The 26,990-nt window shown below is 43.4% G+C and overlaps 1 protein-coding gene across 5 annotated transcripts in view; it reads left to right on the top strand.

Annotated features, from left to right (window-relative positions):
* The window catches only part of LOC122752894 (trem-like transcript 4 protein), an 89,046-nt gene that overhangs the window by 48,578 nt on the left and 13,478 nt on the right, over positions 1-26,990 (top strand). Inside the window, exons 1-4 of one of the 5 annotated variants that reach the window (XM_043999863.1) lie at positions 19,918-19,928; positions 20,623-20,730; positions 20,921-20,967; positions 22,636-22,720. In XM_043999863.1, coding sequence (XP_043855798.1) covers positions 20,726-20,730; positions 20,921-20,967; positions 22,636-22,720 — 137 coding nt within the window. In that variant the 5' untranslated portion in view covers positions 19,918-19,928; positions 20,623-20,725. Of the gene's footprint in view, positions 1-19,773; positions 19,929-19,948; positions 20,166-20,622; positions 20,968-22,635; positions 22,721-26,990 lie in introns of those variants that run through there. The other 4 variants (XM_043999862.1, XM_043999855.1, XM_043999858.1 and 1 more) reach the window with 4 other exon arrangements.

Below are 26,990 nucleotides of genomic sequence, written 5' to 3'. Positions count from 1 at the left end.
CCTAGCCTGAGAGTCAGGCCTCTGGAATCTTGGAGTCAGCTGAGGCAGCAGCTACTTCTGCAACTGGTAAGGGGGCTGAGTGGTTGGCCAGAGGGAGATTGCAAGCATCTCTGCTGGCACTGAGGCAGAATTCTGTTGTATTGCCCATGCTCAGAACCAGGAAGCAGTCTTGAGTGGTGGCCCAGGTGAGGGAGGGGCATAGGCATGTCAGAGCTTGCAACCACAATGAAACAGAATTCTGTTCCTGGGTTAAAGAGTAAGTAGGCCTGTGGTTACTTATGGACAAGAGCACAGGCCAGGGGAGTGTAGAATGTACCTCTCCTTAAATTGTACCACCTGGGACCCCCTGAAGCTTGGGAGTGTACTCTGGAAGCAGTGCTGCATTTATTTTTTTGTGGGGCAATGAGGGTTAAGTGACTTGCCCAGGGTCACACAGCTTGTAAGTGTTGAGTGTCTGAGGCTGAATTTGAACTCAGGTCCTCCTGAATCCAAGGCTAGTGCTTTATCCACTGTGCCACCTAGCTGCCCCCAGCAGTGCCACATTTTAAGAAGTTAAATGTCAAGAAACAGGCTGACAAAATGAGCAGACAGAAAAAAAATGCAGACTCTAGAAATTTCCTTTGTTGACAAGGAAGATCAAAATATACCCTTAAAGGAAGATAGCAAAGTCAAAGCTCCTACACCCAAAGCTTCCAAGAAAAATATGAATTGTTCTCAGGCCATGGAAGCACTCAAAAAGGACTTTGAAGAGAAGGTAAGAGAGGTAGAGGAAAAAGTGGAAAGATAAATGGGAGTGATGTAGGAAAGTCATGAAAAAAAAGTCAACAGCTTGAAAAGCCAAATGGAAAAGGAGATACAAAAGCATTCTGAAGAAAATAAATGCTTAACAATAGGATTGAGCAAATGGAAACTAGTGACTTTATGAGAAATCAAGACAATAAAGCAAACCCCAAAGAATGAAAAAATAGAGGGCGATGTGAAATATCTCCTTGGAAAAAACAGCTGACTTAGAAAATATATCCAGGAGAGATAATTTGAAAATTACTGGACTACCTGAAAGCCATGATCCAAAAATAAGCTTAGACATCATCTTCCTAGAAATTATCAGGGAAAATTGCCCGGTTATTCTAGAAGCAGGAGGTAAAATAGAAATTGAAAGAATCCACCAATCACCTCCTGAAAGAGATCCCAAAAGGAAAACCTCCAGGAATATTATAGCCAAATTCCAGAACTCCCAAGTCAAGGAGAAAATATTGTAAGCAGTCAGAAAGAAACAATTCAAGTATGGTGGAGCCACAGTCAGGATAACACAAGATCTAGAAGCTTCTACATTAAAAGATTGGAGGGCTTGGAATCTGATATTCCAGAGGGAAAAAGAATTGGGATTACAACCAAGAATCACCTACCCAGAAAAACTGTGTATAATCTTACTGAGTGAAAAATGGGAATTCAATGAAAGAGAGGACTTTCAGGCATTCATGATGAAAAGACCTGAGATGAATAGAAAATTTAACTTTCAAATGCAAGATCCTAGAGAAACATAAAAAAGTAAATAAGATTAAAAAATCATAAGGGATATTAAAAGATTAAACTGTTTACATTCCTACATAAGAAGATGATACTTGTAACTCATAAGAACTTTCTCATCATTAGCACAGGTGGATGGAATTTATTAAACAGGGGTCACAGGTGTGATTTGAATATGAAGGAATGACATCTTTAAAAAATAAAATTAAGCAGTGAGAGGAATGCCCTGGGAGAAAGGGAAAGTGAGAGGTGGAATAGGGTAAAGTATATCACATAAAAGAAACAAGAAAAAGCTTATGGATTGGAGAGGAAGATGGAGGAGGTACTGGGGAGTGACTCAACCTTACTCTTATCAGAACTGGCTCAAAGAGGGAATAACATACACATTCATTTAGGTAGAACATTGCAGGAAAGTAGGAGAGGAAGGGGATGAGGAGGGAGGGGTAAAGGAAGGGAGGGCAGATTGGGGGAGGGGCAGCCAGAAGCAAAACACTTTTGAGGAGGGATAGTGTGAAAGAAGATAGAAAATAGAGTAAATAACTTGGGGAGGGAATAGGATGGAGTGAAACAATTGGCAATAGTAACTGAAAAAAATTCTGAAGCAGAAGCAAGAAGTAAGATGATGATGATGATTGAATGATTGAGTGAATGATTGAATGATGACTTGATTGATGATGACTAGATGAAGATGAGGATTGATTTCATGATGATGATGATAAAACATATGGTACTTTGCTGGGCTATTTTGAAGACAACTCTTTGTCAGGTATAAGGTACTATATAAATGTTATATATTACTGTTGTTGGAATAATCAACCTCATGGGTTAATTGTAAGGAAATCTCTCATTAAAGTACTGTATAAATGTAGTTTACTATTAAAAAAAAAAAGATGAGCAGGATGCTATCAGAAAAACCTGGAAAGACCTACATGAGCTGATGCAGAGTGAAATGCACCATATACCAAATAACAGCAATATTGTAAAATGATCTGCTGTGAATGACTTGGTTATATTCAGCAATGCAATGATCCAAGAAAACTCTGAAGGGCTTATGAAAAATACAATCCATCCACAGAGAAAGAACTGATGGTATCTGAATACAGATTGAAGCATAATTTTTTGTTTCTTTTTCTAAAGTTTTTTTGCCCATTTTCACTAACAATCTGACTGAGGAAATGTTTTGCATGACAACACACACACACGTACATATATATATATAAATATTTATATATATTTATATATAATATATATAAATTTATATATATATATAAATTATATATATATATAACTTATTTTGAATTGCTTGAATTCTCAAGGGCAGGTGCAGAGGGAGGGAAGAAGAGAATTTGGAATGTGAAGTTTTAAAAAATTGAGGTCAAAATTTGTTTTTACATGTAATATGGGAAAATAGAATTCTAAAAAAAAGGAAAAAAGGACAGATAAGGCTGGGTGGGGAGGACATAGTATGAGCAGAAAGAAGAAGAGAATGGGCAGTCTCTCATTTTACTACTGGGCCCTCCTGGCCAGAGGAAGGGAATAGTGGAAGAGATGAAGAGGACATCCAGGAGTCACCCCCTGCTTCTTCCATAGATATCCTTCTAAGTATACCCCCATATCCTTGGAAATTGTGTTCCATCTGAAATGCTCCCTTTCAGACAAGACAACTTCCATTTTCATTTCTCTGGGTCCTGAACGAATCCCAGACCCAGTTCTAGCAATTTTGTCCCCTCCCCCTCTTCTCAAATCCCAGACTTTTGGGGGTCCTAAATATAGGGTTCATGGTATGAGAACAGAAAAACATGGCAGTAAAATAAGCTCCAGTTGTAGTTCTGTCCTTGTAGAGGCCCAGGTAGGAGCTCTAGGGCAGCCTCAGGTGTTAGGGAGGTAGAGCCAAGATGGCAGACTAACAGGAAGCCAGACAGATAAGCTTCCCTCCAGAAAATTCCTCCAAAAAGGCCTAGGAAAGGCACCAGACTGAATCCTGATGGGGAAATCCAGAACGAGTCCCTTTCAGTCATTTGTTGTCCAGCTCAGTTTAGCATGGAGAGAAAGACAGAGACCTGTGGACCCTGGGTTGAAAATAGACCAGAACGCTCCAGTACCCAGGAAGAAGTTGTGTACTGAGTGTAGAGGATGCCCTATATAGACACCAAAGCACATCAGACCAAGAATAGGTCAATGTAGTGGGGAATGGTGCCAACTGTCAGCTTTGTTGCCTACTTACCCAGTTCTTGGTCATAGATGCAGGGTAGACAGAGAAGGAGCCCTGCTGCTAAAGTCTGTGTCCCAGGGTAGGGAGGCCCCAGGTACTATCCTGGCCTACTTAGAAAGGAAGAAGTTCAAAAGCAAGGAGTACTAGTGTGGGTGAGACCCAGGAACAGGCTCATTTCTAACATCAGCACAGCCTATAGAGAAATAAGCAGGGTATGGAAATCAAAACAAAGGGAAATGAGGGGCGGCTAGGTGGCACAGTGGATAAAGCACCGGCCCTGGATTCAGGAGTACCTGAGTTCAAATCCGGCCTCAGACACTTGACACTTACTAGCTGTGTGACCCTGGGCAAGTCACTTAACCCCCATTGTCCCGCAAAAACAAAACAACAACAACAAAAATAACACAAAGGGAAGTGTCCAATTCTGTCTCTCTGACCCAACAAAACTTTCCAGATGGCATCTTCCAGCTGGGCAGAGTCCAGTAGCACTCCACTGTTGGTCAGGCTGAAATTCAGGTCAGGGACTTACATCAGGGAAGCAGCATGTACACTTGCCCCAAATCAAAATACATGGTGAGCCCTGAAAACTTTCAGGTGCTCCACTTGTTCCTGAGATCCTGGGACTAACATAATACTCAACGTTCAAGAAAGAAGCAATAGGATCAGTCCAGACTGTCTCTCCAGAAGGTCCACAGAGTCCAGCACTAAAATCAAACCTAAAGGCAAGAAATCAGCCAGAAGGATAAGCAAGCAAAAAAGAACTCCAGCATAAAGAGTTATTTTGTTAGTAGGGAAACTGAAAACACAATTGTAGAAGACAGCAATGATTCCAAAACATCTATAAGCAATGCTTCATAGAAAAACACAGCTTATGTGGGAAAACTGGAACACTAATGTATTGTTGGTGGAGCTGTGAACTGATCCAACCATTCTGAAGAGCAATTTGGAACTATGCCCAAAAGGCTATGGTACTGTTCTTACCCTTTGACTCAGTAATATCACTACTAGGTCTGTATCACAAAGAGATCATGGAAGAGGGGAAAGGACCCACATGTACGAAAGTATTTATAGCAGCTCTCTTTGTGGTGGCAAAGAATTGGAAATCAAGGGAATGCCCATCAATTGGGGAATGTCTAAACAAGTTGTGGTATATGAATGTAGTGGAATGCTATTGTGCTGTAAGAAATGATGAGCAGGAGGAGTTCAGAGAAACCTGGGAGGACTTACATGAACTGATGCTGACTGAGAGGAGCAGAACCAGGAGAACATTGTACACAGTAACAGCAACATTATGTGATGAACAATGGTGATGGACTTGGCTCTTCTCAGCAGTTCAATGATCCAAAACAATTTCAAAGAACTCATAATAGAAAATGTTCTCAACATCCAGAAAAAAAGAACTGTGAATTATGAATGCAGATTCAATCATATGGTTTCTATCTTTTGGCTGTTTTTTCCTTCTTTTTTGAGTTTTTCCCCTTGTGCTCTGATTCTTTTTTCTCAATATGACTATTGCAGAAATATGTTTAATGTGATTGTACATATATAACATATCAGATTGATTTCTGTCTTTGGGAGGAGGGAAGGAAGAGAGGATTGGAGAAATATTTGGAACTAAAAATCCTATGAAAAGAAGTGATAAAACCTATTCTAGGGACAGCTAGATGGCCCAGTAGATAAAGCAGTAGCCCTGGATTCAGGAGGACCTGAGTTCAAATCCAGCCTCAGACACTTGACACTTACTAGCTGTGTGACCCTGGGGAAGTCACTTAATGCTCATTGCCCTACCAAAACAAAACAAAACAAAATACAACCTATCCTTACATGTAACTGGAGAATAATTAAATACTTTATAAAACAAAAAGAAAAAAAAAGAAAAACACAGCTTAGGCACAAATTAAATTAGAATTCCTGGAACAGATGAAGCAAGAGTTAAAAATTGTTTCTATGAATGAAATGAGAGTACTTGAAGAAAAATTTGGAAAAGAAACAAGTGCTATGGAGTAAACAATTAGAAAGGGAATTAGCAGGTTAGGATAATAAATAGAAAAGCTTTTTCAAGCAACAAATTCCTGCAAAATAAGAAAGGACTTAGAAGATAATGCTTCCACTGGGTAATAAGAAATATTAAATTCAAGGGAAAGATGAAAAAGAGTAAAAATGTAAAATCCCTCATCTTAAAAACTGAGCTGGAAATGAGAGTAAGCAGATATAAATTTATTAATAAAGATTGGAATACCTGACATCTGTGTCTCCTCAACCCGAAGAAATGTCTAGAAATGTTGATCTTGACAAATGCCCAGATCTCTTAGAATCAGAGGGCAAAATGAAAATAGACAGAATCTACCTATCACTTCCTAAAACAAGCCTCATATTACAAACTTCCAGGAGCATAACCCAAATCAAGCCTGAGTTAAAGGAAAAACAAAACAAAACACCAATAAGCATCCAAAAAGAAAGGGTTCAAATAACCCAGTTACTACACTCAGGTTCCCATAACCATCTTCTCAATCAACCCAGGCTTGTAATCTGGTATTATTTTGACTCCTGACTCTTACTCAGCACTATAACCACCACCCCCTACACACACACACACACACACACACACATTCCCATACCTCCTTTGCTGCCATAGCCTCTCGATTTTACCCTCTTACCCTCTCTCTCACACACCCCTTCCTCTCCTCTGGCACTGCCACCCCTTGCTGCAGACCCTCATCTCCTCATTCCTGTACCACTGCAACAACTGCTATTGGCTTTGGGTCTCTCCCTGCTCTAGCTTCCTCTCAGCTGTCAAAGTGATCTTCCTAAGGCATAGGCCTTACCTGCCCAAGCCCTAATCAATATACTCTGGTAGCTCCCATCACCTCCAGGGGCAAATACACAGTAGGTTGGAATTCAAAGCTCTCTTTCTTCCTCTTTCCAGTCTTCTTCCATGCTACACGCCTCCCCCAGACCCTATTCACATTCTATCTCCCACCTTGGACTCTGAGAACCAGGGTTCTGTCCTCTCCATCTCCTGACTCTGGGCATTTTCTGTGGCTTAGTTCCATGCATGCAATGCTCTGTTTCTTCACCTCTGCCCCCTGGCTTCCCTTGCTACCACCAAGCCTCATCTAAATTCCCACCTTCTATAGGAAGCTTTTATCATTAACCCTTACTTCAAGTTCCTGCCCTCTTTTGATTATTCCCATTTCATGCCATATAGAGCATGCTTGCACATAGTTGTTTGCATGTTGAGTTGCCATTAGACTGTGAGCTGTTTAAAAGCAAGGACAGATTTTTGCCTCTCTTTGTAACCCCTACACTTAGCACAGTGTCTTAATAAATGGTCCTTCCCTGACTGAGCCCCTTCTCTCTCCTGCCTGGTGTGTCCTCGGAGGGTAATGTGACTTCCCCTGCTTTCCAGACTCCCACCTCCTCCTCCTGTATCTGCCTGATCTCCAGGCTCCAGGGAGAAGAGTGTCACTCTCTTCCCTGATCCTCTCAGCTCTTTCCCCTCCTGGGCCCATGCTCAGTGGCTGCTGAAGGCTTGGGGCACAACGTTTAGAACCAGGTGAATTTCACCTCCTGCTGCTGTAATCCCCCAGATCCTTGGGCCTGTGGGAGGGGATGGAGGGGAGGAAAGGGCAGAGAATATGAAGAAGGGATGAGGGGTTAAGGGAAAAGTCACAGAACAGAGAGCACAGGAGGCCCTAATGGTTGCAAAGCCAGAGGAAAGTGAACCAGGGCAGAGGAGGCAAAGCCCTCAGTCAGACAGGCAGGGAAAGGGAGAAGAGGCAAGGGTCCTGAGACTCCTGGGTTCCCCTCCCTCCCCCTGCCCTACTCTTCCAGCTCCCCTTGGGCAGGACCCCACTGTGAGACCCCTCCCCTCTCAGAATGTTCAGCACTGACCACACCCACCCTGAAGGGGCTTCTTCTGCCTCTTTCCAGGGTGAGATGTGAGGTGGAAGTGAGCACTATCCTCCTCCCACAATTGAGGACAGGATCCCACCCCCTCAGTTCCCATCCCTCTAAGCCAGAATGAGCCCCACCCAGATTCTTCTCTCCCTTGGCCCAAGAGAAGGGGCTTCCTTCACCTCCCCTCTGTTAGAGCTCAACAAGCTTAATCTCTTCTCCCCTCCCCTCCTCCCACCTCATCGGCCTGACCCCCACCCAAGGCAGTCAATCTTTGGGGACTCCCAGGGTCCAGAGAGTGTTCTTCAGAGAACAAAGAATTTTTAGCCTTTGGGAAAAGGAGCTGAGGAAGGGGGATGGTGATGGTGCCTAGGAAACCTTGGAATGGTTTGGAGCTTGAAGATGCAGCCCTGGAGGCTGAGATGGGGAAAAGAAGAGTGGAGAAAGGAAAGGGTGGATGCAGGACCTGGGTAGACTTCAGGATGCTTCCTGATGTAGGAGGCAAAAAGGGGTTAACAGAAAAACCTAAGATCCAAGCTCTAATTCAGATATGAGCTCTAAGAGGGATTCAGACTATGGTTAATGGATAACTTACAAGTCAGTATGCTAAATTCTCTTGCCCACATAAATCAGTACCCATAACACGAACAGAGGGAGAGAGGCCATGAAAACCTTGGACTAAATGACAGGCTTTAGAAACTCAAACTAGGAATAAATGATAAATGATAATGTTCTGAAACTAAGCATGGGAATCAGAAAGAGACATGCGCAGAAAAGGCCAAATTTGTCCCCAGATTCACCTTATGCCATGTAAACCCACAAAACATACCTCCACAGAAAAAGGTACCCTCATTGGGGGTTGGCTTAGGACCCCAGGAACTTCAAATTAGGATGGGCCCTACCCTGTACCTCCCTAAGGTAGAGATTATTATAATGAGACTGATAATTTAGCTATACTATAAATATAACTGTCTTCTTTTTCACCGTTGGAGAGATAACTTTCCACTTTTCTGATTCTCTCCCTATTATCACTGACAGTATTTCAATAAAACTTGGGAAACTGAGTCACTGAGTCTTGTAATTCTTTTGGGACGACTCATGATCAATTTGACCCTAATTCTATCCCTCATCACTTCCCTTTGTCATGGGGAAAATGGGGTAGGGGGTTAGGGATAGAGGATAGGGGTTTGGGGTTCTTAGGAATTCTTCTTTAAAGAATTACACCCTCTTGCACACAAATCCAATAGAATAAGATAATAGTTTATTTAGGGACTGGGGAAGGGAAACCAAGAGAGAAATCCTTGGACTTCTCATGGGGAAAAAGGCATGGCACAGAGCATGGCTCAGAGATACCAATCTCCTCAAGCAGGAGACAGGCAGATATTTTTATAGAGGTCTGATGATGGTCTGATGAGGTGATCCTCTGACTGTGGAAAGTTCCCCTATTGAGGGAGGACCACCACCTTCTGGTGGTGGCTGGGGCAGTTGGGTGAGGGGTGGCTGCAGATCTCTCAAGTCATCTTTCTCCTCAGGACACAAAGGCAGCAGAGCTAGCTCAGTCCAATGTGATTCCACTTATCTCTTTAGGTGTGCCTGTCCTTTGGTTTAGTTTCTCAAGGAGAAGGTTCTTTGATGTGCCCCAGAGAACTTCTGGGGTGCTATGGGCCCATAACACCTTGTTTGTATTTTATCTATTCAATGGAACAGTGGAACATGCAAATGGAACATTGCACAGAGCACTGGCCCTGAAGTTGGGAGGACCTGAGTTCAACTCTGACCTCAGACACTTACTGGCTATGTGACCCTGGGCAAATCACTTCACCCCAGTTTACAGGGCCATCTCCAGTGGTCCTGATAGACAATCTTGCCACTACACCCAGGTGGCTCTGGAGGAGAGAGTAAGGTTGGTGACTTTGCACAGACCTCTCTCACTTAAATCCAATTCACTGCAAGTCATGATGTTACCTCCAGATGTCATGGGCCTCTTAAAGAGTGAAGGACAAACAACACTTTATCTGTTCCATTATGCTTCACTTTCCTCCCTCTCCCTCTCCCACCAATAATTCTAGTTATTTCCTACCTTAGGACTCCATTTATTTTCTCCAGTCATTCACAATCCCTTCTCTCTAAACCAGTCTTGATGTTTTATCCTGGCTACAACTCCCACCCCTTCCCAAAGAAAATTGATTTTATCTCTTCACAGGAAATCCCCAGTTTACCCTTGCTTGCTCATTTAGCAGTCACCTATTGTGAGAAAATCGATAGTTGTCTCCTCTTAATGAGGATATAACAGTCAGTCCTACTCCTCCTGACCTGTTTTTAGAACAAAGGTCTCAGATCCCCTCCTCCCCCTCAGGTTAACAAAATCACATGGTTCAAGGAGCCCTGGTCTCAATAAGGTCCACTCTGGAGTTGTGTCCACATAAGGAAGTATAAAGCCCACTCCTGAGTTAATGCCCATATGAGGAAGAGGGATGGGAATACTGTGTTCTGATTAGCTAGTTTTTGCAGGTAGATTGTAACCCTTGAGTAATCAGACCAAAGATGAAAAAGGGGAGGGTCCATTCACAATAGGGATTAGGGTTTAAAACAGGACCTGTGAGCCCCCTTTCTTTGCACCCACTAGCTGCAGACTAGGGTCCCTCCTTCTCAGGAAAAGGAAATAAAAGAACCTATGTCACATTGCTACTGAGTTTCCAAAAATTATTGAGAAGAGGATTGTTGTTCCCTCACACCTATTAACTTTTATCTTTCTGAAGACATCGACCCCCTGCTTTTCAGTTTCAGAGGTTACTTGAAGATGAAAGAGACATTCCAAGGAAATGGGCCTTGGAGAGGAGCTCCCCTGGGAACATCCCCAATTGTTCCAACCCCCTGCCCAGAGGGCCTCTTTTGTGCCCCCCTCCAAAATCACTTTTAAAGTGGGGTGGGGGTTTGGGGCCTGACACAGACCCAGGGATCTCAATTCCTGCCCATCACCTCCCTCCCCCTGGGCCCTCCTTAGATGGCTCAGCCAGTGAAGAGGATGATGAGGATGATGGAAGAAGAGGCTAGAACACCCCAGCCCCTCCCCTGCCTCTCTCTCCTCTATCCAGTACAGCTGGTTCTCAGCAGCACCATGAGAGCCTTTCAAAGGAGCTGTTTTCTAAGAGCTCCTCCTTCCCATGCTGCTGGAAGTCATGTGGCCAACTGAGGGAGGGTGTTTGAGGTGGGGCCTTCCACACTCCAAGAACCTTCTCCCTTCCTGGGAAGGGGGAGCAGCCCCTCCTGCCACATCCTCCAGCTGCAGGCTTGACTCACCAAGGGGACCTCCCCAAGCTGGGCTGGGGCTGTTAGGGGCTCTGATGGCTGAAGAAGGGCCATGAGGCTCTTTCCTGTATAGAATTATTTGTAATTTGAGGTTTCTATGACCCCATCTTTGCCTAAAATTAGAAACCCTGTGTGCCCTGACCCTGGTGTCCACCCCTGGACCCTAACCTTGCTCCAGCATGCACGTGCGTGCCTGCATAGGCCTGGCCAAATTATAATGAGCTATAACGATTGGAATGATGTCACCTGCTGGAGACTTACTGAGGAGAAGGCACCTGAAGGCAAGACATGGCTTTTGTTTGGCGTCAGGAAGTGACATTTGCTTGTCAGAGGAAGAGGGGGCGAGGCTGGCACTCTTGCTCTTTCACCAGGACTCTTGTGGAGAGCAGAGTAGGAGAACTGTAGTTCCCTGAGATAGATAGATGAATCTAGGCCTTTCTCTCTCTCTTCACCAAATTCTTATTCTCCTTAATAAATGCTTAAAAGTCTAACTCTTGCTAAAGCTTATAATTTATTGGTGACCACTCATTAGATATTTTAGACAGACTAGCTAGAATTTTAGCCCCTTACAGAGGGCAGCCCCACCATGACTGGAAGCTGGGGGAGAGCAGTCAGGTGGCCTTCAGTGTCCAGAAGCTGAAGTGGGGCTGGCAGTTGTAGAGTGGCTTGTTAATTCTGTCAATCAGGGCTGCTGGCCAATTAGCTTGGAGCTGTGTGTCTGTCTGCCCTGTTTCCTGGGAGCCTGGGGGTTGCTGGTAAGGAGAAGGGAGGAGATTTGCCATTCTGGCATGGAGCTGTGTGTTCTGCTGAGCCCTGGGCAGTGGTGTGATTCAGGTTGTATTATTTCCCTTCTCCCATTCTTGTTTTTTATCCCTTTCCCTTAATTCTACTAAACTTACTTGTGTTTTTAAATTCATTCTTGTTAATAAACCCTGTTCTGTTTTTGAAAGAGGCTGTTAATTTCCTTCCTTGCCCCAATATTGCAGTGAGCCGCCTAACACTCCCCAATTAAAATTTGGCCCCTACACATTGACGAGCCAGCCAGGAGTTGACTAACCTAGTGAATTTCTTTACCCTCCCCCGCCCATTTGGCCACATGGCAACTAACCTGGGGGACCTTTTTAACTCTCCCCCACTGCCTCCCTTAGACAATCTCCCTTCCTCTTAAAAAACCTTAGCGCTTATCTTGCTGGTCAGAGAAAAGCCAGTCTGTTTTAAACGGCACCATGATTGAATAATTTGCTCCCCCCTTGTATATTCCAATTGGCATATTTTGGGACAGTATATTGTCCTGATTTAAATTATTAACCTACTTAATATGTATTCATAGCATTACTGGTTTCCTCCTCACAAACAGTAAAAAATCTTTGGAACAATGGTATGGGAGAGTTTATCTTCCCCACTGAGCACATGTTTAATATTACTGGAGGCATTATAACTAAATTTGAACCTTACTATAGTAGTATAATCATAGCACAAACGGCTATAAATTTTATTCTCGCTATTTTCATTATTATAATGTGGCATTTCCCCCCCAAAAAAAAAACTGGAAAGAGAGGAAAGGATATGGCCTTAGTAGGCCACATGTTCAGAGGGATGCCAGAACAGCTCCCTCTACTGGAGATGACCTGAGTTCAGAAACAGATTTAGACCAGTCTTTAGAATCAGATCAACAGAAACTGCTCCCCCTGTAGTATGTTACAGACCATACCTGCAGAGGAGTACAGCATAAAACATATGGCCCATTCAGTCCAAAGGATCTGAGTGCATGGAAGAAACTTATACCTAGGTTTGATCAGAATCTGAAGTCAGTAATTTAGCAGTTAAGGTCTATATTTAATACACATCAACCCACTTGGGCCAATGTCATTTGTCTTATGGAAATTATACTATCCCCAAGTGAAATTGAAGATATTGTCACAGCAGGAAATTCCTTAGTAGCCTCAGGAAGAGCTTCCACAGAATGGTCTCTCCAGGAGCTAAACTGGCATTATAACAATCCACAGCAATACCAAGAATTAAAAAATGCTAGGCAAACACTACTAAAAGGAATGGAATCCTGTTCTAAGAAATCTGAAAACTGGCAAAAAATTTTAAAACACACTCAGGAGCCTAATGAACAACCTAATACATTTTATGATAGACTTTGTGAAGCTGCTGGGCAATTTACAAGCCTGGACCCATTAGATTCAAAAGACTCCTATATTGTGTGTAATACACTTGTACATTTGTCTACCAATCCTTGCCAGAAATCAGTAAATTTTTATGACACAGTGTTCAGGCTTGAAAGATATGGCTGTAGAAAGGCTTAAAGAAATTGCCACCTATATCTTCGAGGCAAATGAAGAAAATACAGCTAAGCAAAGTATTCTGGCACCAGCACTTTCAGGTCAGGCATTTAAAGGTCAGTACAAAACCCCTAAGGTGTGTCAGTACTGTGAAAAACAAGGACACTCATTGTGAGAATGTAGAATTAGAAAGCAAGAACTCAGGCAGGCAGCAACTGAGGGTCTTGAATATTTTTTCAGGAGAAACCAGAATAATTGTGGAAACTTTTACCAGAAAGAAAAAAAACAAGATAATTACAGGCCTTATTACAATCAGAATCAGTATAATCATAGACCGTATCAGGGAGGTACAGAAGGACAGAATCAGAATCGGGGTAATTCTAGAATCCCTCAGAGGGAGACACAGGAATGATGTTGTACAGGGGAGGAATGGACAGTAGACAATGAAAGTTTCATTTTTCCAGAACGTGAATATATGAACCCCCTTATACCAAACCATTCACCTCCCCAGAGTAACGAACCCCATGTGACCCTCAAAATTGGGGACATGTATAATGATTGTCTGTTAGATACAGGAGCCTCTAAATCAGTCTTAGTGCTTAAACCAGACCCTGGATGCAATGCTATTGGATCTTTAAATGTGGTAGGAGTCTCAGGTAAGGCCCAAAGAGTGGCAGAATTAACCCCTTGCATGGTATCTATGGGGCCTTTAACAGAAGAACATTAATTTTTACTTATGTCTGATGCTCCTGTAAATTTATTAAGTCATGATTTCCTTTGTAAACTTAGAGCAACCATATCTTGTGCTCCAGATGGGGCTGTCTCCCTACAATTGACAGAGGATACTATTCATTTATTACCAATTTTGATTGCAAATGCTCAAGGAGCAGTAGGGGATACATCCAAAATCCCCTCTGACATTCCTGAGTTCCTATGGGCCTCATCCTCTACTGAAGTAGGGCTCCTTAAATCTGCTATGCCTTTTACTATTAAAGCTAAAGAGGGACTACCTCCATCCATTCCACAGTATGCATTGTCTAAAGAAGCCATAGAAGGGATCACCCATATAATTGAGGCTCTGAAATGTCAGGGTATTATTGTCCCATGCCATCATTCTCCATGTAATACTACCATTTTGCCAGTTATGAAACCCAAGCCTGGGGCAGATGGCAAACCTGTTTATCGTTTCGTACAGGATCTTAGAGAGATGAACAATTATGTTATACCTAGACATGCTATAGTCCCTAGTCCTACCACCATAGTTTCTTCCATAGTGGCACAGTGGACAATGCACCAGCCCTGGACCCAGGAGGCCCCAAGCCCAAATCCAGCCCCAGACATAAGACACCCCACAAAGAACAAAACATAACATCCCTTCATATTCAGTTCACACTTGTGTCCTCTGTTAATTCCTTACTGAGATAGTTCTTATGAGTTTGAAGTATTATCTTCCCATGTAGGAATATAAATAGTTTGATCTTTTAATATCCCTCATGAAGTATTTTTCCTGTTTATCTTTTTATGCTTCTCCAGGGTCTTGTATTTTAAAGTCAAATTTTCTATTCAGTTCAGGTCTTTTCATAACAAATGCCTGAAAGTCTTCTTTCTCATTGAAATTCCATGTTTGCCTCTGAAAGATGATGCTTAGTTTTGCTGGGTACATGATTTTTGGCTGTAGTCCCAGTTCCTTTGCCCTCTGGAATATCATATTCCATGCCCTCCGGTCCTTTAATGTAGAAGCTGCTAGATCTTGCTTTATCCTTATTGGAGCTCCACAGTATTTAAATTCCTTTTTTCTAGCTGCTTGCAATATTTTCTCCTTGACCTGGGAGTTCTGGAATTTGGCTATAATATTCCTGCAGGTTTTCCTTTTGGGATCTCTTTCAGGAGGTGATTGGTGGATTCTTTCAATTTCTATTTTAGCTTCTGCTTCTAGAATATCCGGGCAATTTTCCCTCACAATCTCTTGGAGGATGATGTCTAAGCTCTTGTTTTGGTCATGGTTTTCAGGTAGTCCAATGATTTTCAAATTATCTCTCCTAGATTTATTTTCCAGGTCAGCTGTTTTTCCAAGGAGATATTTCACATTGCCCTCTATTTTTTCATTCAACTGGACTTGCTTTACTGTGTCTTGATTTCTCATAAGGTCACTAGCTTCCATTTGTTCAATCCTAATTCTTATGCAATTATTTTCATCAGACAGTTTTTTAATCTCCTTTTCCATTTGGCTTTTCAAACTGTTGACTTTTTTCTCATGACTCTCCTGCATCACTCTCATTTCTCTTTCCATTCCTTCCTCTCTTTCTCTACATCTTAGTTCTATCTCTCCTACTTTCTCTTCAAAGTCCCTTTTGAGAGCTTCCATGGCCTGAGACCAGTTCATATTTTTCTTAAAGCTTTGGATGTTGGAGCTTTGACCCTATTATTATCTTCTTCTTCTGAGGATGTATTGTGGTCTACCTTTCCCCCAAAGAAGTTTTCACTGGTCTTCTGCTTTCTCTGCCTACTCATCCTGGCTTACTATTTCTTGGCTTTTTACTCCTTCTTAAAGTGTAGCGCTGCTTCCAGGACACACTGTTCGTGCTACAGTATGGCCCAAGGGGGTGATTGGGCTTCTTCTCAGCCTGCCTGGCTTGTGAGTAATCACAGCCGCTTTCTCTTTGACCCAGAAACAGAAGTCTGATTGAACTCTGATTCTCTATGGTCGGAAGCTTGGCATACTTTTACCCCTCCCCCACTTGGCCACCACCGCTCGATTCAGCTCACTGGTTCAGACCCAGGGCGCTTTACCCCAACTCCAGTATATACTGCCTCCACTTCACCCCGGCCTACCGCCAAACCCCCTCACCAGTCTGTAATCTGAGCCTCAGAAGCTGCTGGTGCTGAAGACTCTGACATGCACTGGAAGCAGTATCCCCGGCTGGGTCTGGACCATGTGCTAAGCTGTTCAGCCTGATCAGTAGGTGATCAGAATTGCTCTCTTTTGTGGAGAAATAGTCTCACTCTGTTCTTATGTGCATTAGGCTATTCTGGGTTTTAATTTTTACTGCATTATTTGGGCATGAATGGACAGGTTTATCTGGAGCTTGTGGGACTCACAGCCTCTCCTCCGCCATATTGGCTCTGCCTCTTCCTGTATTGTTATTAGTGTATTGTTTGTTAGCGTAGTTTATGACATTCTGTTATTTTTTAAAATGTATTTATTGTTTATTAATTGTTTCATCAAGGAAACACCCTGTGTTTCTTGATGAAACAAAGGGGGAATGTAAAGAATTAATTGTGATTTGAGGTTTCTATGACCCCATTTTTGCCTAAAATTAGAAACCCTGTGTGGCCTGACCCTGGTGCTCACACATGCACCCTGACCTCACTCTGGCACACACCCGCTTGCCTGCATGGGTCTGGCCAAATTATAATGAGGGCAGCCACAGCATGACTGGAAGCTTGGTGAAGGCAGTCAGGTGACCTCTGGCATCTGGAAGCTGAAGGGGGGATGGCAGTTGTAGAGTGGCTTGCTAATTCTGTCAATCAGGGCTGCCGGCCAATTAGCTTGGAGCTGTGTGTCTGTCTGCCCTGTTTCCTGGGAGCCTAGGTGTTGCTGGTAAGGAGAAGGAAGGAGATTTGGCCTGGAGCTGAAAAAAGACAGGACGCAGCTGTATGTTCTGCTGAGCCCGGGGCAGTGGTGTGATTCAGGTCGTATTATTTGCCTTCCCCCATTCTTTTTTTTCCCTTTCCCTTAATTCTACTAATCTTATTTGTGTTTTTAAGTTCATTCTTGTTAATAAACCCTGTTCTGTTTTTGAAAGAGGCTGTTAATCTCCTTCCTTGCCTCAATATTGCAGCAAGCCGCCTAACGCTCCCCAATTAAAATTTGGCCCCTACATCCTTGATCCTCTTTCTTCCTGACATCTCTGCAGCCTCTGACAAGGTCTGGGATCCTCTACTCTTCCAAACTCCCTCCTTTCTAGGGTTTTTGTGTTTGACTTCGACTCCAGGGAATAACATGCCCTTCTCCCTCCCAGGAAAAGCTGATCTCCTGAGACCTCATCACCCAGAAGAAAGACTCTGCTTTTGATTGTATTCACCTTCCCAGTGTTGTGGGGAAAATTGGGTAGGGGTTTCAGGATAGGGGTTGGGGTTTGGGGTCCTTAGGAATTCCTCTTTAAAGAATTACACCCTCTTCCACACAAAAACAATAAGAATAATATAGTGGTTTATTTAGGGGCTGAGGAAGGGAAACCAAGAGAGAAATCCTTGGACTTCTTTTCATGGGGAGAAAGGCATGGCACAGAGCATGGCTCTGAAATACCAGTCTCCTCGAGCAGGAGACAGGCAGATACTTTTAAAGAGGTCTGATGGTGGTCTGATGAGGTGATCGTCTCACTGGAAAGTTTCCCTATTGAGGGAGGACCATCTCCCCTGGTGGTGGCTAAGGGAGTTGGGTGAGCGGTGGCTGCAGATTCCTCAAGCCATCTTTCTCCTCAGGACATAAAAGCATCAGCCACACCTAATCTTATCTCCCCAGGGGTGAGGGAGACTAGAATGAAGGGTGGGGGTCCCAAAGCTAGCTCAGTCCAATCTGGTTACACTTATCTCTTTAGGTGTGTCTGCCCTTTGGTTTAGTTTCTCAAGGAGAAGGTTCTTTGATGTACCCCGGAGAACTTCTGGGGTGCTCTGGGCCCATAACACCAGCTAATCCTTAACTGACCCTTCCCTCTAACTGGAGGCCTGGAGGGTTTAGCACTAAACTCTCAACATGCTTAGTACCTCTATTTTCTATCAACTGTCACTCCTTTTTTTTCTGCTTTCTTTTTGTGTGTCTTCCTCCATTAGATTATCAGCTCCACATGGGCAGGAAGAGTCTCATATTGTTATGTGTAGCTCCATCACTTAACATATTTCCTGGCACATAGTAGTCACTTCATAAATGTTTATTGAATTGATCAAATAAATGATTACTGACCTTCTACCACAGCAAGTATTTAACAAATGCTTGGTGACTTACTGATTGACACATCATTCTTCATTGATTGGCTCACAATGAATCCCTCCTCCCATTCCACAGACCCAATCCCAGGCTTGGCACTGCCCCTTATTCTGGAGTAGAAACAAGAGCAGCTGCTCTGTTCTAGTAAAGGGATTCAACCCCACCCCAAAATCACCAAAGGCCCCATTTGTAACAGACAAAAAATGTGACACCTGTCTTTTCTTGAAGAGCATGACCCTGCCATGAGGAAGGGGACAGGAGCAGAGTGCAGCTGCATGATCTTTGGGTGGGAGAACTGTGGTGTGTAAGAAAGACCATTGTCCTGAGAGCTGAAAGGCCTCTGGTCTACCCCACATCTGCTTCTCCCTGGTTTGTACTTGTCACTTGTCTCCTCTGAACCTCTAATTCCTCATGTTTCAAGTGAGGGAGGTAAGTCATGGTGCCCAGAATTTGTTGCAAGGGAGCCATCTCAATAAAGAACTGAGAGGTAAAAAAATAAAAATATAAAAAACTGAACTCACAGATTTTCAGTAGACTGAGGAAATAATCTGTCTCCAACAAACAGATAACTCTTGTATCAGACATGCCCTACTAACAGGTGTGAGGTGAGTAGTCTTCTGGATGACTTTCTCTTCTGTGGCTAATTGTACTCTCTCACTAATGAATGGTAGGCCCTGGGAATACCAGGATCAGGAATTCCACCAAGGACAGTTATTAACTCCCTTTATAAGCATTTGTGTTAGTTTAGAGCAAAACTTTGGAAAGTCGGCCTTAGGCTTCTTCCCAGATCTTCCTAGAAGGCAATCTCACCATAGATTTCTCCCATTTTACTTAGTGGGAAGATCTGGGATATTGAACAAGTCACCCTTGACAACATCAATTAGTTTATGTTACATTAATTCAATCTGCAGGTTGGCAGGATGTATTAACCCAGTGACACCACTTTGAAGTTAGGCTAGAAGGGGTATTCATGTAGCCACCTGGTGTCTGCCAGATTTCATTCTTCTCCCACAGGGGACTTGACATGACTGAGGATCATACTACATGGCCACAGTTTAGGTTTTTATCATCTTTAAGAACAGCAGATGTTCTCCCTGTTCTCTTAGCTCAGTCTCAAAGCTGCATCCAGCTGTGGACTGCCAGATTCCAAAGTCCAGGAGGCTGTATATGCAGAGGGGTAGCTCTCACCATCTTCTCAGGTATTTATGGAGGAAAGAATTTCAACATATTGTAGTTGTTTGTTCTTCAGCAAACAGTGTTGCAATCTCTGTGCACAATGTTCTCTTGGTTCTGCTCACTCCACTATACATCAGTTCATACAAATCTTTTCAGGCCCCTCTGAAATCATGCTCCAAGGCTCTTCTTGAGGAGGGTCCCTAGGTCATCCTGGGGGTCAGAGCCTTGACAAGTGGAATCATCCAGAAATAAGTGCTCTCTCCCCTCTGCTCTGAGGTCAGCCCTTCTGCTCTTTCCACTCCTCTCACTTCCCCAACCATAACTTCCCTCATTCTCTCTTCCTTCTTCTTTCCTCTCAGTGGCTCAGAATTAGGCAGTAGAGAATCAGGACCAACACCCTCCTGCCACACATCAGCCCAAGGGCAGCATGAAGAGACCACCTCCCATGTGCCCTGTCTCTGGACCCATGGAGGCATGATGGCCCAGGCAGATCCACTGCTGCTGCTGCTGCTGCTCCTTTTGCTGTTAATGGGTATCTGGGGGTGAGGAGGAGGTCAGAGAAGGGTGGAGGTGATGACTGATAGGGAGCAGAGGAGAGAGAGGAGAGCAGGAGAAGGGAGGGAGTGCAATGTTGTGTTAGTATGAAGGACTGGGGAGGGATAGGAACAGTGGTGTGCTGGAGCCACTGCCTTGTAAGAGCTGATTGTTAAATTTCCAATGGGAGCATTTACACTTTGAAAACTGCCAAACAGCACATACAAAGGAAGAGGTGATTTATTGTTTTTATTGATTTATGACTTAAAAAGGGATGTAGAAATCATTAATAATGCAGATTAAATTTTAAAATGTCATATATATATATGCATATATTTGTATATGTATGTTCATGGCTATGTTTAGAAATATAACGTATAAGAAATATAACGTATAAGAAAAAGAAAAGAGAGAAGGAAAGACAGAGGAGGGGGAGAGGAGAAGAGGCAGAGGCACAGAGGGAGGGAAAGAGACAGATTGATTGAACTAGTTGCTAATTGTTCACTAGCCCAGCACTCAGTAGCAGGCTCCTTTGGTTGAGGGGCTGGCTCTCTGAGCCATTTCTTCTTAGAAAAGAATGTTATTATAGGTGACCAGCTCTCTTAGCTTGGTCATATTCTTCAGTCAAGGAAGGGAGGGGACACAAGGGAGGCCCAGCTGGGCTCGCCCTGATCTGAAGATCTGCTTTTCAGGCTCTCAGGGCCAAAGGCCTGAAAAAGTGAAGCACGAGCTGGGGCAGACACTCATACTGAGATGCAGCTACAATCCCCAAATATATGAGATGAGGTGGACAACATGGTGTAAGTGGAGAGAGAATGGAGGGGTGTGTGATAGACTAATTACCAAGAACTCAGTCTCTCTCTTGGAAATCTGGGACCCACGAGCCTCCCTGCAGGTTGACCCCTACAGTGGCATCATCACCATCACCATGTCTAAGCTCAGGGTGGAGGACTCAGGAATCTATTCATGTGGAATCTATGTCTCTTTCAGCAACACTTTTGAGTTTATCAGGACAATCAGCCTCCAGGTTTCTCCAGGTAAGTCCCTTCCAACTCAACCCCCTTCAGGTCAAGCAGAGCTTAGGAGGCACCTACTGTGAGCATGACCCTGGGCTAGGATGGGAGCTTAGGCTGGTCTCCAGGGGAAAGCTGCTCCCCCTCTTTCAGGCCTTCAGCTTCCTGCCCCTCCCCATTCCTATCCTCCCCTCACTTCTTTCCCCACCATGATTTGTCCTCTGGGCCCTGGGCCTGGTGAGGCATTTTCTTCCCTGGTCTCAGTCCCATGCAGAGCAGATGATTTTTCTGAGGCTTCTATGTTTTGGGTGTTTAGTGTCACACCCTCCCCCTCATTCATACAAATGTACCTGTGGCTTTCACAGACAGAGACACACATAGGGTCCTCTTAGCATATACACAGACACATGGAATTGTTCTCCACTGATTTATGATGCCTGTAGCTCTGGTCTGTGAGATTTAAAATTAGATATTAGATCATAAATCTCCCCTCTTTAACCTTTCCCTTAATTTATCTCCCAAACTAGTAAATGGAAGAAGCTTCTGGTTTTCTAGTTAGAGCTTTTATTGTGTGGTAGTTACCAGGTGATGTTGATTAGAGGGATAGGAAAGTAGAAATACAAAACAAATAGTCTTTTTTTTTTTTTTTTAGTGAGGCAATTGGGGTTAAGCGACTTGCCCAGGGTCACACAGCTAGTAAGTATTAAGTGTCTGAGGCCGGATTTGAACTCAGGTACTCCTGATTCCAGGGCCAGTGCTCTATCCACTGCGCCACCTAGCTGCCCCAAAACAAATAGTCTTAAGTCTAAGCTTAGTCTATATTCCGTATAAAACTCACCAAAAGCCCAAGGCCACCTTTGGGGAGAGAGACTGAGTCAAGCGTGTGCTGCTACCGCAAGCCAGGCCAAGTTGAACTCTAGTCAGCATCTGTCTGTGCAGCGCAGCCAGGGGACCAGCTCAGCAGGCAGCCTGGGGTGTGTAGCTCATGCTGCTGGTCTCCTCCCCGTAAGGGTGGTCCTTAAAAAAACTGGCATCTCTCCATTATCACTAACCGACTGTTAAAACTTTTTACCACAGGTCCCATGAGCCAAGGGGTTGGGGGAGGGAGAGAGGGGTTCCCACCAGCTGTGGTGTTGGAGCAGATCCTGGCAGGTTCTAATGGAAAGAAAATAGAACTAAGTTCAAGTCTTAGTTTTAAAAATGACCTGGTTTGTGACCCTGAGAGGTCATTCCACTTCTCTTAGACTCATTTGTAAAATGGGCCTGTGTGGGGAGTGGTACAATTGTTACAACTATTGTGGGAAATATACTCTATTAATTATAAATGCTTTCCATCTGGAAATTATTAGTGTTGCTTTCATTCTGGACACCAGCTCCACCCAACTCCTGGGGATAGAGAAAGCATCTCATGGGGAAATCCTTGGTCAGGCCATCAGAATGCCTGGAGGAATCTAATGGTAGCATTAGTCATAGGAACAATAGGCTAGACTACTTGACAATACATATTGAATAGGATATGATCTTCTATAATATTACCCCACAGCATGCATCTATGTGATGCCTAAGCTTTTTCAAGGCCCAGCAGCTCACAGTGACCAGCAGTCCAGTTGTTCTGGCCTCTCCGGGGAAGAGGGGGCATGTGAGAGTGTAGGGTCAAGGGCAGGAATTTCCTTGGCTTTGTTCTTTTTTCAGCCCCGACATTGAGGACCACCAAACATTCTCAAACTACCACTGAGACACCTGTCACAACCTCTGCCACCCCCTTGGTCACCAGCAGGTACAACTCCTTTTTTGGAAATCCATTGGGTCTCAAGAGCTCCCAGCCTCAGCAGGTCATGTGGGTCTCACTTGTGCTGCCTCAGACTATTGGTCTTAAGTGACCTCCTTCCAGCCTCCCATTCTGGTTAGGAGAACAAAAGGGCAAACAAAGGGAACTGAGGGTTGCCTTGGGTCTAGTGAACCTGTACTTCTTACCTTTCCCTCTTTCCCTCATTTTAAAGTTAAGCTTGGCTTAAAGTCTGATTTCTTTTAGCCCTAGCCTGGCACTTTTCAGTCCTGAACCCACACTGCCATCTGTTATATGCTAAGACCTTCCCCCCCAAACCACTAAAATTTGGACAATGGGCTTATCACATTCCTCATGCCCACATGAACCAGACAAAGCCCCAAGTCCTCTGTTAAACAATTCTCTCTTCTTCATAAGCTGGGCAGCATTCTCTCCTTACTGATTGCCTTTCCCTTTCCCCCCATTATAGATTAGAGAACCAGGCAAAATTGTGAAGCAAGGAAAATTTCCCTCCTAACAAAGATTGCTTAAAACATGCCTGCCCAGAAGAATGTTCTTGTTGCTGCCACTTCCCTTCTCACTCATTTCTCAGACTTCATCACTCAGCTGAAACTGCTCTCTCCAAGATTACCAAAGATCTCTTAATTGTCCTTTTTCTTAATATTCCCCCTGCTGATCATCCCCACCCCCACCTCACCTCCCCTTCTCTTGGAAACTCTTTCTTGGCTTTTCATGAAACTGCTTTCTCTGATCTCTCACCTCCTCTCAGCTCCTTCTCAGTTTCCTTTGGTGTCTTATCCTTCATGTCTGCCCCTTCTGGCTGAGTGTTTCTGATCTAGCCTGATCCTGATTTTCATCTCTCTAATCTCTCTCTAGATCAAAGGTTCTAAACCTGGGGTCCATGAACTTGTTACAAAAATATTGTATTAATTATTTTGCTTTATAAAATGTTTTCTTTGTAACCCTAAATATTTTATTTTAGGCGTTTAAAAGCACTTTTCTGCAAAGGGCATGTCCATAGGCTTTACCAGAATGACAAAGGACTCCAGGACACAAAAAGGATTAAGAACAGATAATTACTTCTAGGTGATTGAATTAGCTTGTCTAGTCATATGACACACACACATATATAGATATATAGATAGATATAGATATGCATATATGTAAATATGTATGTGCACATAAATATACACATGCATGCATATACATGTGTGTCTGCACATGCATGTGTAAGGGGCTAAAATTCTAGCTAATCTGTCTGAAATATCTAATGAGTGGTTTTCAATAAATTAGAAGCTTCAGCAAGAGTTAGACTTTTAAGCATTTATTAAGGAGAATAAGAATTTGCTGAAGAGAGAGAGAGAAAGAGGCCTAGATTCAGCTATCTATCTCAGGAAGCCCGCATTTCTGCTCTACTCTCCATGAGAGTCCTGATGAAAGAAAAAGCACCACACCTCCTTCATCGCACAGGCCTCCTGTGAAACTGGGAACATCCCATCCACTCACACACACAGCTCCAAATTAATTGGCTGGTAGCTTTGATAGACAGTACCCATGAGCAAACGACACTTCCTGATGCCAAAGAAAAGCCTCATGGCTTGCCCTCAGACATCTTCTCCTCATGGCAGAGCTTTCCTACAGTAACTCTCCAGCAGGTGGCGTCACTCCAATCATTACACATGCATGCATGCATATGTATGGCTGTAGTTGTTTGTCCTTTGTTCTCAAAGAGGACTGTGATATCCAGAGTTGATGTCATGATTCTCAATGAATTGGATTTCAGTGAGAGAGTGCTATGCAAGGTCACCAACCTCACTCTTTCCTCCAGAGCCATCTGGGTTCAGTGTTGTGATATATATCAAGATGACTAGAGATGGCCCAGGATATTTGAGGCAATTGGGGTTAAGTGACTTGCCCAGGGTCACACAGCTAGTTAAGTGTCTAAAGCTGGATTTGAACTCAATTCCTCCTGACTCCATGGCCAGTGCTCCATTAACTGTACCACCTAGCTGCCCATATATATATATATATATACACACACACACATACAGATGGACATATATACATATATGTGTGTGTGCATATATATAATGTGTATATACGTATATGTGTGTATATATATAATGCGTATATATTATATGTATATGTGTGTGTTTTTCCTCAGTTCTTCCTCAGTCCCAATCATACATCATCAAATAGCCATTGTTTATAAAAAGCTAGATTTCATATAGGCACTTCAGACTCAACAGGTCCAAAATGAACTCACTATCTTCCCCAACCTATCCGTTGTCTGCCCCCACACCAACCCCTCTTCCCAATTTCCCCATTTCTATTAAGAGCCTCCAACCCTTCTAGTCAGCCATGTTGGCAACCTAGGAGTCACCCTTGGTTCTTCACTCTCCAGATCCAAATAGATCCCTAACTTACTCATTCTATCTCACCAATTTCTCTTTCCTCTGTCTTCCCTTTCCCACCCAAATAGCCACCACTCTGATTTAGCTTGTTAGTCAATAAGCAAGACTATGGGTGGGGTACTCTGCTTAGCTGAGGACATAGAAAAGAAAGCAAAAACACAGGTCCTGCCCTCAAGAGACTTATAGTCTAATGGAGAGAGACAACATGCAATAAATGAATAAATAAAATAAGATATATTAACATAAAATATAAATGGAAGTTGGTCACTGGAGTGGAAGTATTAACTGTGTGTGTGTGTGTGTGTGTGTGTGTGTGTGTGTGTGTGTGAGAGAGAGAGAGAGAGAGAGAGAGAGAGAGAGAGAGAGAGAGAGAGAGGAGAGATTAGGAAAGGCTTTCTGCAGATAAGTTTGAGGCACACATCCTTGTCACCTCTTGTTTGGATTGTGTCCATAGCTTCCTAAATGGTCTCCCTGAATCCATTCTCTCTCTTTTCTAATACAACTTCTATAGAGCTATGAGTTCATGCTCCAATCAATGGCACACGTGTGATCACATACCTCAGAAAAATCCAGTGGAGCCCTATTGCCTTTAGGATAAAAAGCAGGCTTCTATGTTTGGCCTTTTAAGGCCTTCATAATGTGGGTCACACCTTTCCAGGTTAACTGTCCACTGCTTGCTTCATGCTTTCTACATTCTGACAAAACAGGCTTACTTGCAATTCTTGTAACGTGACATTCCATCTCCTGCCTGAAAGGCCCTCCCTCTGCATATATATCTCTAAGAATCACTGGTTTTCTTCATGGTTTAGTTCATATTGTTGTTTAGTCAGTTCTTTAGACTCTACATAACTCCATGGACTTTTCCAGGCAAAGATATGAGAGTGCTTTGCCATTTGCTTCTACAGTGTCCTCATTTTCCAGATGAATAACTGAGGCAAATAGAGGCTAAGTCGCTTTCCCAGGGTCACACAGCTAGTAAATCTCTGAGAGAGGATTTGAACTCAGATCTTCCTGACTCCAGGACTAGGGCTCTATCCACTGAGTCACCTAGCTTCCCCTAAGCACCTAGCTGCCCCTTTTAGCTCACATAGAACCCTCTAAAAGAAGCTTTGCCTTCCCTTTTCCTTTCAGTTGTTAATGCCTTCCACTCATGTATTGCTTTGGATGCATTATGTATTTATTTGTCTATATACATGTTGATTTCCCTCAATAAAATGTAAGCTTCTTCAGAACAGCTATACTTTCATTTTTGTCTTTATATCCCTGAAGTCTAGCATAATGCTTTTCTTCCTCAGGCAGGAACCTAGTAAATCCTTGGTGATTGATTCAGAGTAGTGAACGGAATTCTGGACTTGGCATAATAATAATAACATCCAACATTTATATATTGCTTACTATGTGACAGGCATTGTGCTAAGTGTTTTACAATTATTATCTCATTTGATCCTCACAACAACCCTGGGAGGTAGGGGCTATTATTATCCCCATTTTACAAATGAAGAAACTGAGACAAATAGAGGTTAATGACTTACCCAGAATCACAGAGCTAGTAAGTATCTGAGAATGGATTTGAATTTTGGCCTTCCTTAGTCCCAGCCTAGCCCTCTAGCCACTGTGCCACCTATTGTTGTGCAGTTGTTTTCAGTCGTGTCCAATTCTTTGTGACCCCATTTGGAGTTTTCTTGGCAAAGATAATGGAGTGGTTCGCCATCTCCTTCTCCAAATCATTTTATTAATGAGGAAACTGAGGTAAATAGCGCTAAGTGACTTGTCCATGGTCACACAGCTAGTAAGTGTCTGAGGTCTGATTTGAAGTCAGGAAGATGAGTCTTCCTGGATGCAGGCCA

Source organism: Dromiciops gliroides, chromosome 4, assembly GCF_019393635.1.
Source record: "Dromiciops gliroides isolate mDroGli1 chromosome 4, mDroGli1.pri, whole genome shotgun sequence".
NCBI lineage: Eukaryota > Metazoa > Chordata > Mammalia > Microbiotheria > Microbiotheriidae > Dromiciops > Dromiciops gliroides.
This window is presented reverse-complemented; position numbering and strand designations above follow the sequence as displayed.